This window comes from Heterodontus francisci, chromosome 2 (assembly GCF_036365525.1).
Source record: "Heterodontus francisci isolate sHetFra1 chromosome 2, sHetFra1.hap1, whole genome shotgun sequence".
NCBI classification, from domain to species: domain Eukaryota; kingdom Metazoa; phylum Chordata; class Chondrichthyes; order Heterodontiformes; family Heterodontidae; genus Heterodontus; species Heterodontus francisci.
Window position 1 is genome coordinate 105,312,065 of NC_090372.1, and position 13,133 is coordinate 105,325,197.

The window sequence follows — 13,133 nt, forward strand, 5'->3', positions numbered from 1 at the left end:
AGAGGGGAGTTGTACCCTGGGCAAGATGTGGTAAAATACACCTGTAAAAAGTAGCTAAATTCAAATGATCGTTGAGGCTTCAATTAAGAACTAGGCCATATGTTTGGATCTTGAACAGTCTACCATTAATAGGACAACCACTTCTGAGAATTATACTGTTACACAGATTAACAATAGCTCCCAACAGGTAGCTTTGCTGCATTTTTCTCCAATTAGTTTACCCTGATTCTGCTCTGCTAACAGGCAGTATTTAAATAATAAAACTACAGAACATCAGCTTATTAAGTGAGTGATGGAAAATCATTGGAAGCCCCAAGCAACAAAAGGTACTACTATGCTAATGAATTTCAGCAATTTGTTTTTGAATGTAAGTACAAATGGTGAATTAGTGTTTACAGGGAAAGTTCAAGTTTCCCTTAAACCACCTGTGCACCCCCCCCTTCCCCCCACCAACCCTGCCACAGGTTAAAGGGTGTGACATTGGTCTTTGTGGTCTGACCACACACTCCAGAACCCAGATTGTTTTTCTGAAGGAAGGTGGGACTTAGTTTTTACTGCTGTCTTCTGTAATTGTTATGATCAGTTATCTTATTCACTGTCAGCAAGAATGAGTCATAATTTTTTTTTGCATTTGACTGTTAGTTACTGTTTGTATAAATTTCCAGTTTCATAACACTGGGTGCGTTTTTCATTCAGTTACTTTTCTCATAAATGGAGAGGCCAATTTGTGACTTCCGTTAACCCTTTCCTGCTTGAGTTGGTACACGAGGAATGGATCCATTAGAAAGAGTGTTTTTGCACATTCAGTTGTGGAGGTAGTTGTTTGTTGTTTTCCAATGTCTGAAATTTTCTAAAAGCTGATCATACTGCGGCATTCGGTATCGCACAAGGACGGACGATACTGGCCTCGTACTGGGCATTCACAACTGCAGGACTTGAAATTACCCCTTTCTTCAAGCTGAGCTCCAAACTACTTCAACATGCACAGTTATTGTATTCATTAGTTTAAAGAAAAAAAAACTAATATTGTTTAGTTCAACAGGTTTTTTTTGTCCATAGCTTTAATTTCTTGATGAAGTGGTCTGTTTTCAACAAATTTGAATACAAACTGTAGAAGTCTGGTTGTAGGTCAGTTAGAATGTGCGGACTAAATATATTATGACTTTAACTTAGTACCATTGCTTACTCAAGGTCAATGAATCCTGCTCAGCCTTCAGATAATTTAAGCCAATAATTTAGAGAAAGCTTGTGCCAGGGTCCAGTTTGGGGAGGATGATTTCCGGCCTCCTCTGTGAATCAGAAGTCAGTTACCTTAGTGCTGTTGGGTATTGTTGTATAATGGGGAGACCTGGAGTATAAATGTGGGGGTTAGCTCTCCACTTTTGCATCACAGAAACCAGCTCCTTTAGTGTGACAGAACATCACGCACTTACATTTTGTGGCTGGGTGAACCCATCAGTTCCCACAACTTTGGGTCACTTACATTATGGAGTGTCGTTGATGAAGGGAGAACTGGACGCCTGCCTTCACTTCATAGCAGAAAATGCTATTATGTCTTTAGGCTTTGAAGTTCAAAACTCCTCTCCAGTGATGTCAGGGGTAATTACATTTCATTTAAAGCTAACATTAATTTTCAATGTTTTTTGTAGTGTCCTAATTTTGTTTTTGGTGTTGAGATGCTGCTGATATTTTAAAGAGGACAATGTATTCTGTGCTATTTCCTTTAAACTCCCGCTGATAGATTGTTGTGGTAGTTGTAAGAAATCACTGATCCGCCAAAGTGAGCTGGCCATTCACTTTAAAGTGCTCTGTGGTTATCATTGAGAGTCTATAATTGTACCAGAATGTAGTCAGTCTTGAGAGCCACATTAAGTTTTTTTAGGGGAAATAAAAGTTTGTTTTAGAAACCAGTCATGAAACAATAAAAACAATCCACATGTTTTTGCCTTGATATTTTTCAATTAACAGGCTAATTTGCAATTTCATTTGGCCAGTGGACAGCGTAGCTTGCCAGGAGCCCATATCAGAAATATAGGTGCATGTTAATTTAAATGGTCAGAAAATCATACATAGCCTGAGTCCAGATTCCTGATATATGCTGGCAGTGGGCTAGGCTCCCCACCTTCAGTTCAAAGCCAGAAGTCCCATTTTTAAACTGTAGAAATTAAATTGTCGGACTGGTAAAACTTCCCTGTGGTCTTCAGCTTATTTCTTTTTTATTTCCTCATCAACTTTCTCTTCACGCCTCTCTTTCAAAGCCACCGTCTCTTTGCTGGGATATGGTTCCATGCATGCAGTCCCTCACTCAATTGGCTATTATTAATTTGTGAAGCTTGACAGTGAGTATTTGTAGGCTGTTCAACTACAGGGGTCATCAAGTAAAATCTTATCTTCACCTGATGCCACAAGGCTCACAGGATAGTGATCAAGAGTGGATTTTCACTTCCCTGCTCGGTGCATTGAGATTAATTAAAGTTCCCATAATATTTTACCAGCTGATTTCAGCTAGTTCTGCAATGACTGTGGATTGATCTTGGGACTTTCTTGTTCTCTATGGCTCAGATAAACTCTCTGAGATAAACTCCTGGAGTCATCGGGGAATATTCAATTATCCTCTAATGAAAATCTGGATCTCAGCAGCATATCGAACAGCAGTCTGTGATTTCATTTTAAATGTTCTCCAACTGAATCACGCCTTCCTATAAATTAACTGTGGCCCTTTTTGTTTGTGTGTGTGTGTGTGTGTTTCATATTATGAATTATTATTTTTAAAACTTGTTTAATATAATTTTGTGTTGGACCAAACCTTTATATTGGTTAAAAGCATAATCACGATAAAATGCAATAAATCTGAATCAAATTGATATAAGCCAAGATCTATCCAGACTGTTTCTACAGTAGTTGCCTGTTGATATCAATTCAGATGGACTGACATTAGTACAGTTGTCATGCTAGGCCCCCACCTGCCAAGAATGAGGCACATTAATTTTGTCATGAACATTGATTTTAAACTGTTACTGGAATGAAGAAAGGACTTGTTAAACAGATCAGCTGTGACTGGAAAATACATTTGCATGTTAACAGACGGTGATTGGAAGGACAGAGGACCATTCCCTGACACATTCAACTCACAATGGATCTTGATCATCAGGTACTGTGTGCAAGAAGAGCATTCCAGAGACTGCTAAGGTGATTCAATCCAAGACATAGTCAGACCAGTTAGTCACATGACTAACCTGCTGGGCAACCTGGGTTTTTCTGAATTGTACAAACAGTTTGAACAGAGAAAGTCTGTTTGCTCCTGGTCTGAGAAGATCTCTCCTGTCTGCTCCTATCTCTTTCTCACAAGCCTCTGAATCCACTGAAGACACATGAACCCCAAGAGAGAAAAGTCTCCTACAGCGAACAAGGTTTAAGAAAAATACTGGGCTCCAATGAAAAGCAAGATCTACCTACGATCAAGGACTGTACAGTGAGCTCGAAGAACTGTAACAAAAACTCTTCAGATATTGCCTCAAACTTTTCCACTTTATTTTTCTTCTCTTTTCTAGTGACCTCTATTTGCATGTGTGTATTGCATATGCATGCTAGCATGGGTGCGTAGTGTATCTGTAGGTGTTAACCGAATTAGAGTTTTAAGTTTAATAAATGCAAACTTTTCTTTAAACCTAAGAAAACCTGTTTCTGCTGGGTTCTTTGCCTTATAATTGGAAAGCGGTGAACAAGGATTCGCCAAGGGTGAGCTAAAAACACGGTATGTTTAAAATTAAACCCTGTTATGGTAAGACCAGGTGAAGGCTGAAAGGGAATCCTAGACCTCTTTCTCACCTGGTTGTAACACAGTTCATGGGAGCACAACGAAGATTTACATAGATTCTTCATCACCCTGGTGACCTCTATGATAAGGCTTAACAAAGGTACCAAACTGTACCTCATTCTCACAGCAGCCCTCTGCTAATTCTTACTGAATTCATTAAACACAATACAGTGCTTCGTACAACAATAAGCATACATTACTTGGCACAATCTGTAATGTTTCCAAGATGGTGTTAAATAAATGTAAAGGGTGAAACTCTGAAAGTTTTGCATATGTCACAAACTATTGATTCCTTTGAAGATCCCAGAAGGAGAAAAAGGGACTGTGGCAGAGAAGTCCATGCTAAAATCTTGGTGGAAATTTGGCAGAAAACCTGGAGACAATGTCAATGGCCATTTTTAGCCATTTATGCCGTTTCTCTGGGGATTCACTGAAGTTGTAGTGGATGAAAGCCTGGGAAATTCCAAATATAGAAATTTAAAGATGCACCCAATTCTGCCATTTACTATTCATTCTTTATTTGCAACCCCAAGAAAATGAAGTAGTTGCTCACGTGAAATGTATCTTGACTTTCAAAGTTTTTCAATTAGCATTAATTTTAATCTTCCTTTCCTGATTAAAATGAAAACATGACGAACCTTTATACATGTAAGTAAACTATGCAATCTAGACTGGATTGTTACGCTGTATGAGGTTTGAGGAGCAAGAACTGGGATTGCAATGTTTGAGTTTCGTGGGGTTTTCTGAAACTCATCTGAGGGCTCAAAACATAGTAGCAGATAATGACCACACCTTGGGGTAGATGTTGACTTTGTAAGATAGTGTTAAACGGGTGATAATGAATCAGCAGCCCATTCTACATTTCTCCCAATTCTTAATGAAAGGATATAAAACAGGCTGTTGATTCACTCTCATTTGTTTTATGCTATCACACTAAATCAAAAGCTACCCCCTTGAAATGACTGTGCGACTTGTTATAATACTATTAAAACATTTTTGCCTTTTCACCACCTTTTTAGAGCGAATATGGTCTAAAACTAAATATTTTAATCCTTTTTACCCCTGGAGCTGCCCATTGAGAGCTCTGGTCCATTTTGTATTGCAGGTTCAAAGCCAGGGCTTTACAATTTCCACTTTACTCACCGTATTATTACCAATAATAATGTATATGGAACAATCTGTGAGGCATTAAAGCACTACAGAAAATCTACCCCACTACCATAATACCTGCCGTGTGATGCTGTCATCCTCCAAACTGAATGTTGCAAAAAGTAACGAAAGCTGGGGGTCCCTCTATGTCTGCTGTCTCAATTCTGAAATCCAAGTTGAATGTACCACCTGAAAATGGGAATGAATGAAACAATATATTTTCTGCATTACAATTACTCAGCATTGTGCAAAATTAAAAAAAAAAGGATTAAGTTTTTAAAGTTGTGGCTGGGGACTTCATATATATTCATATTTTTATTGCAATTTGAATCCTAATATTTAAAGTTGAATTACAACCTTGGAGATCATTTGCTGCTCTTATTCTGTGTTTCTGTTTTGTCATGGTCTTTGTACTTCCTCCCACCCTGTCTATAGCTTCAGTGTCCCATAGACTGACTGAGCATTTAAAATCCAGTATTGAAACAAAATCAACTTCCTCACAATCTCAACCTTTTGCAGTGGAAGATATTTTTGGCAAGTTTTTCTGTTGTAGGTTGACACCTCAGAATATGTCAGAAATTGCACCAAGCTGAATCCTTCACCATGCCTGCTCTTCACCCTCAGTGGTGTAAGGTCATCATATGTGCAGAGAGTAAACTCTGTCCAAGGTACCATAGGAAAATTAAAATCCAGTACCTTCCATGGCATACATGTTAATCACTCGATTTTTTTGCCAATGTGGCTTTTGTTTAATGGTGCATTTGCAATTTTTGGGCTGCTGATCTTTTTGTAGGAGCTACTCTCACCATATCAAACATACCGCTGATCATTGAAAAACCAAGGCTGGTTTCAGCAAATGTTGGAAGTTCTGAATAAATCAAATACTTTTGTTTTAACATTCAGTATTTTCACACATTTTCCTCTTTCTTTACAACAGCTCAGGTCCCTGACAATGATGAACAGTTTGTACCAGATTTCCAGTCTGAAAACTGTAAGTACAGTATGACTCATTTTTTTCATCATTCTGTTTTTAAATTTGTGCAATTAATGTTTTATGCTCTTGTGGGGTGGGGAAAGGGGGTGGGTGGGATGGGGTGGGTAGTGGAGTCTTCTTTCCCTGTCTGTGTGACATAAGCAAAGCAGGGACTTGGGCTCCATGTTATGAATGAGGCTGTTATGGCTGCAGGCAGCTCTAGGAAATACCAACTGGATCAAGGTGTTAAACACAGAGGGATCTGTCATTCATATGTTCTCTGGACTGAAGACAGATGGGGAACCAATTGCATGCAGCTTCAGCAGTTTGAGCCAACTCTCGTTACAGTAACATGAATTCATTGCATGCTCTATTGAAAAAGCTGGGCAGTCATTTAATGCACAGACGTTAGTGGTGATTAATGTATACAAATCCACCTATTACTATTTTTCAGTGTAGGGTTTCAAACTGGGATTTCAGATCCCAGTCATCAGATTTCAACATTTTTCTACAATGATCGATGTTTTCCTTCCAGTAGCTGACACCATAGGACAATGTCCCTGGGAACATGCCAATATTTGTAGGAGTTCCCAAACACACAGAAACATTTGAATATTACTGTCGAGGGGTAATTTTAGATGTTCATGCTCATAGGACAGAGCCTCATATGCTGTAGGTACATATCAGGAACTTGGAGGCGTGAGTGGAAAACTGTGAGGGGCCGGTACGCGAACTCCAAGCTATGTTCTTCTGGCAGACAGGATGAGCTCATAACAGTAACCCTTATCGGCCAATACACATCAAATCAATGTTAATAGCTATTGCAGTCAATACGTCACAGTTTACGCATTTTGATTAAATGAGTACAATCTTAGCCTTGCTCATAGACAATTTTTCTATTGTTCAACATTTAAAATAGCCTGCATCGAGCATGAAAGGCTTGTTAAAAAAAATATTTTTATTGCTTCTTGCTGAATACTTGTACCAAAGTGAAGGGTGAATGTGAAAACTAAGATTATATTTCCCTCGTTTTCACTCATCAACAACATTCTTTCATTATTTAACTATCTTCCTCCCTCGGTGAATTTTAATTTCAATCAATAGAGCTTTTAGTTTACCAAGCTGTCATTCATTGTAGGCTCGATGTTAATGGCCTTCTGATAATGTGAAACAAATAGGCATCAGCGCCTCTAGGAGACTGCGTACACCACCTGAAATGGTGAATTTCATAGCTACCAACACTGATAACATGGTAAACCGAATCAGACTCGCAGTTGGAGCTGACCGTGTTTTCCAGTCACTGGTGGCCTGAGTGGATTTGTCCATTTATACAGGCTGTTGAGAGGCTTTAGAGCTCCTGTACTGACCTTCACCAGCCACTGGGGAACTGCTTACTAATGTGGCTCTGTTACATAAATTCACCATGAGTGTCTTTTCCCTTGTTGACAAGGGGCTCACTAACATATTTATTTTTGCAATAAGAAGATACAATCAAGTGACTACATTGATGGCCTGTGTAAGAACATCTGCTAGAAGAACAGCTAATCAGAACTTTTTTTTTTCTGCCTTATCTAATTCCTGTGCCTCAGCTAGAGGAGAAATCAGGTCAAATATGTCAATGAACCCGATTGGAAAGTACCTGTGTCTGTGTGTGTGTGTTGGGGTCAGGGGAAATAAGGAAACAATCAAGTGTCATTGAGATGTCCTCCATCAACCAGCTAACAGTTATTGTTTAAGCCCATACATGAAGAGTAGCCACTGCGCCAAGGTATGGGAGAGTACCTGGTAACTCGGGAACTGTATTCCTGCATGAATTAACACCTTAAGGAAAGAAAGGGAGGATATTGTGATAAACAACTACGTTAGTAAACATAAGACAATCAAATCTAGAGGAACATTTAAATCTCAGAAAAATTGTTTTGTTTTGTGAGGCCATCCCTGCAGTTAATTTTTTGGGATAAAAGATTTGCATTTTTGTAGTGCCATTACTCAGAAATGTTTCAAGGTGAAGTGCAGTTACTGTTGTTATGTAGATACACATTTTGTACATAGAAAGATTCTACAAGCAGTAGTGAGATAAATAACTAATTATTCTATGTTTGGTGGTGTTGGTTGACAGAATGATGTCTAAACTTGTTGGTAGCTATTATTGATCAGAGTTTACAGACTTACGTCCAAGTTCTGTTCCATTGGGCAGTATTTTATGCTCTTCTCTGGTGAGTTTGGAGACAAAGAGGGCATTTACTCAGGCGGGATGGTGGCATGTGGGGACCCCACCACCTTCCCACCTCCACCCCGATTAAGTTCATGGCGGGAAAACCCATGGACAGCCTCCCACCTGCCACCAATTGAGGCGTTGAGGGGCAATTAATGCCTAATTAAGGGCCTCTTCCTGCCACCGCTGGTATTTACCCAGTGGCAGGCAGGCAGGCCTATTGCCACGCAGGGAACACGACATGCAAACCCATGCGGGATTGTTTGTGGTCTCCCAGTGGGGGTCCCTCATTCAAAGGCACTCAGTGCCTGATTTGAGGGACCCGACATTAGGAAGGGGGGGGGGGGGGGTCTGCCAAGAGTCACCCCCTGTCCTCGTTGCTGACCCCCCTCCAACCCCTCCCCCGTGAACCCGACCCTGCAAAACCCCTCCCGCCATCACTTACCTCTGGCCTGGGATCCTGGGCCTCCGGTGGGTGTCATTCTGGCAGCCGCAACCACCTCACTGGTGACGCTGCTTAGCAAAAGAGTTGCTGGCCTCTGAATGGCCAGCAGCTCTTGGCAGGTGGGACTTCCCACCTCTGGGGCCTTGATCCTGGGGAAGGTCCGCCAATGATCTCTCAACTGCCTAATTGGCATGTAATACCTGTGGGCCTTCCCAGAGGAGACAACGCGGCTCTCTCACAGGCTCTTCAGCTGACAGCCGAGACCCCCATCGCCTCCATAAGTTTCCCCACATTATATTGATTTAATTTAATTTCCTTTTTGTAACAACGTGGTTGCCTCCAATGATGCTATTGCTAATTGAGGCAATCCTGTAATATAAACAACCTGGCACCAATGCTGTCAAAGGCATCAAAACTTTACTAGACCAGGAGTTTAACTGTAGTTCTTCAATGAGAAAGTCTGGCCTCTTTTATAAAAAAAATTGAACAGCTCTCTCCAGTGGAACTTAGGATTGGTCTGTCATTTGGGCCTGACTGTAGTGATCTGGCCTCTCAGCTTATACTGTGAGCTATTAAAGCACATTCAACATGACTAGCATATATGGTTCTTACTCTGATATTGGCAAAGCATTGTGATGAAATCCAGAAAGTCACAAATGGACCGTTTCACTAATTGTGCATGCAGAAGATTTAAAAATGTTTTTTCATGGGACGTGGGCGTCGCTGGCAAGGTTGTTGCCCATCCCTAATTGCCCTTGAGAAGGTTGTGGTGAGCTGCCTTTTTGAACCGCACATGCACAGTTGCTTAGTGGTTATGTTTACAGTTTCTGTGCAATGGCACACAAGCAACTCTGGTGCAGGTGCAGTATCTTGTGTTTGCCTGATCTGCCCTGTATTGCAAATGGGGCAATTGAGCATCATCAGAAAATAACAACTGAACCTTTTACAGTGGAATACATTTTCGGATATAAACCCTGTTCTCAGAAGTTGCTGTTGAGTCTTATTTATTGGTCTGATTTTGGCATCTGCATGCTCATTGATGCAGTACTGCAGTGTAGTCACTTTTGTTTGAAGGTGATCAGGCTGACCTTTTGCACTAAATTGTGTTATGGAGTGTTGTAGTTCAAAAGGTGTGGCTTGTTCAAGGATTAATGTGTAAATCTCAACATAAAGTTCTATGTCTACTGATGTCTTTGTAATTTGTTCATGCAATATGTATGAATAACCTGATCTTGGCATCGTTTTGTTTTAAAGAGCTTCTGCTTTTTCTCTCACCAGCCCTTCCTTCACCATTAAAATGTGGATTTGTTATGCACAGTGACAGATGTCGAGAAACTAGTTTGGCAAACTGCTCCAACAGTAAACCTGTTAACATTTCAATAGTGTAGCTTTTTAAAGAAACCTGCAGTTGTTGAAGGAAGGGATGTAGTTTATTTGTGCCATTTGTTAATTTTCAAGCCCTCTCCCTCCACCCTCCCCCCAAATAATCTGGTGCTATTCTTCATATGAGCCAAAACAATGAGTGCCAGTCATCTATTCAAAAATGGAGAGCATCACTCCCAAGTCTGATTGAGTCTTTGCCTCACTCTGTAGACACACACATTCAAGCAGAGGTCACTGGATAGTGATCAGGAAAGGCAATTCTAGCTAATGTTTCCCTTTCTAGCTAAGGCAATCTGAGACCATTTGTAGTACCTCGTTGCAGCTCTGGCTAGGATCAGCAAAGTCAGCATAGACCTGGGTCTGTCATTTTCTCAAGGAGCAGGAATATGGGGATGAGATTACATCTACTGGCTGAGACATCTGAGCACTGTTAATAACAGGATGAGCATTTATAAGGATATTTCCTTATAGACAAGAAATTTTATTAAAATGCATTCATAGGTTTTTTAAAATCACTTTTTGATTTTTTATCAACAGTTTAGTCAATAATGCATTTATTTCAGTTACAAAACAGCAAATGCTTCATCAAGTGTAGATAAGAGACCTGATAATTCTAGCATCTGATTCTTGGCATAAACTTCCCGATTTGTTTCTTTAAATATTGTTCAGCAGTTTCTCTGTACCTTGTGATTTAACATCAAAAAATGCTCTGGAGGTTGGTGGCGAGGCAGCAAAGGAGTGGGCCACCCACCAGATGGTCACCGGTTCAGGACTCTCTGGTCCGCTATAGGGGAGTGTGGCTCCTATCGTGGGATTTGAAGCCCTTGTTGAAAGATCTCAATTCTTCCTTGCTGGGGGAGGGTGTTCTGCAGCTCCAGTGAAGAAAGATAACTTTTTTTTTGTAAAGATACAAGTGATTATTAGAGCTCATACAATACATGATTACATAATTTTTACATTTTATCAATTATGAAATCTATAGCTGTTAACATAAAGTGAATTGCGTGGACTTATCTAATGACCCTGAATACAGAGCAACAAAGTAGTCCTAATTTCTGTTATTATATAACTTCTAAAAGGGATTTCTATGTATCTGTAAACGCAGATATTTTATAAAAAGAACTTCGGAAATATGTACATATCAGAGAACCAGATCTGAATTCAGAGTATTCCAGTGGAGTACACTCAAGAGAATTGGATTTGGTGCTGACAGGATACTGCTAGCCTCCAAGGGCTGTTAGGTTGAAAATTGAAGGGAATCTGTGCATTGCAAGCAAGAGAAAGATAATCCGTGAGCAGAAAATTGTCTTTTGAGTAATGAAGACTTTTAACAAATTTAGATAGGCTGATCTCTGAACAATTGTCTGTAAAGGGAGTAAAGCCTGTAGAAAAACAATCAATTTGGAATTTGGAGGCATTAATGGGCATAGATATATAATTTAACCATTCAAAGAGTTACTGGATGGAGAAAATGAACCTATTTGACAAGGTCTTAGCAGGGTAAGCAGTCTTTATAATTAAGTTTGTCAGGGTGAAATATTCCTTCCTCTATTTGAGCGTTGCCACTATGATCATGCCGGGTTTGGGTTTGGAGCCGCTGAAGAATTAAAATGTCAGAAATATCTTCAGAATCTGAACAGACAACTTGGAACAGGGCCTAATTTCCTCTTGGACTTTCAACGTTGACACTGCATTTTCAGTAGTTGAGACTGTCTTGGCTTTGCCGTGAGCTGGGTGTACAATACTGAACCATCCTCAGAAACTTCAACTGAAGCCAGTCCATTCAGCTCCATAAATCCCTGATATAATAGATGGAGACAGTTGCTTGAGCTTCACTCAGTCCCCAATCATCCCATTTACAGACTGCCATCTCTGTGTGCCTTGTAAATCTAATTGATTAATCCTCCCATGTAATCCTCCCAAAGGCCTCAAGACCTTTCAAAATAGGGACAATGTTTGTTTTGTAACATTGTGAAAAGCGATTTTCTGTAAGTTTCAAGTATCGAATATTGTAAACTAGGATTAGATAGATGGATAGAACCAAAGAACTTTTTTTTAATTCAAAATGTTCTCGGAATAAACTTTATTTCTAAAATCCTGTTTGGTTATGATACAGGAATGAATCACAATCCTCCATTGGTAACAAGTTTAAAAATAAATAAATAACCAAAATCCAACTTTCTTTATCAACTTGAATAAAACACAGTGATAACTCCCTAATTTGACTTTTATTTGTTTTTAGAGGCTTACAGAATAAGTATATGCGTTAATATGGTTTCACACACCTATTTTATCTCTCGCCATCATGCAGAGTCTTCAATATATGGCAAGCAATAAACTGACAATTGCACATCGAACAGAAATCTAAAGAAAATTGAATAACATGCCCTTTTAAAATAAATAACATTAATATGTGGAATTCCAGTTATTGCAGGCGAACAGAAAGGAAGTAATATTTCTTTCTAGCAAACATTGATCAAGCAACTGTGAAAACTGGCACAGTTTGCTGGGTACTGTTTAAATCTGAAGTTGTCCTTTTTTTTCATTCTTCTGAATTATATTTTTACTTGTACTTGGACCATCTTTCAAAATTCAAATGGGAATAGCAGGTCCTTTTATGCCACAGTTGTCTACCCATGTAGATATTGGCACACAGCGCTGATTGTCCTTGACTTGCTGCATTGTGGTCAGATACTTTGTTGACAAGTATAATACTGCACTTTTTTTTGGCTGCCTCTTCATCTTTGGATTCCCTCCACTCACTTATCCTTTCAGAATATACAAACTGCAGCTGGCGATCATCAGGACTTCTGTTGAGTTGTGCTGCTGTGTTGCAGCCAACAGGCCTGATATTGCATCAGAAGGTGAAGCAGCTAATCAATACGTCCAAACCCTCCTCCAGTGAAAAAGCTGATTGATTGATCTCAGATGAAACGTCTGTGTTTTTCTCTCTGGAACTCTTAAGCCACAGCATTGCGATTCCAGCAGCTTTTTTGCTTCATTTTTATTTAAAGCTGCAGGATCCGATTAGAACCGGCTGCTAGCATGCTGGAAAACTGCTTTAAAAGAAATGAGGTCATATAAAAATCATCCTTGTCCTGTTGTGTAACCTTGCCACTAATTTTGACTAGGTTCAGTTTCAATTAAATAA

The 13,133-nt window shown here is 39.7% G+C and overlaps 1 protein-coding gene across 2 annotated transcripts in view; it reads left to right on the forward strand.

Annotated features, from left to right (window-relative positions):
* Window positions 1-13,133, forward strand: part of etv1 (ETS variant transcription factor 1) — a 134,573-nt gene that overhangs the window by 5,907 nt on the left and 115,533 nt on the right. For both annotated transcript variants that reach the window (XM_068051163.1, XM_068051173.1), the window contains exon 5: window positions 5,904-5,957. In XM_068051163.1, coding sequence (XP_067907264.1) covers window positions 5,904-5,957 — 54 coding nt within the window. The remainder of the gene's footprint in view (window positions 1-5,903; window positions 5,958-13,133) is intronic.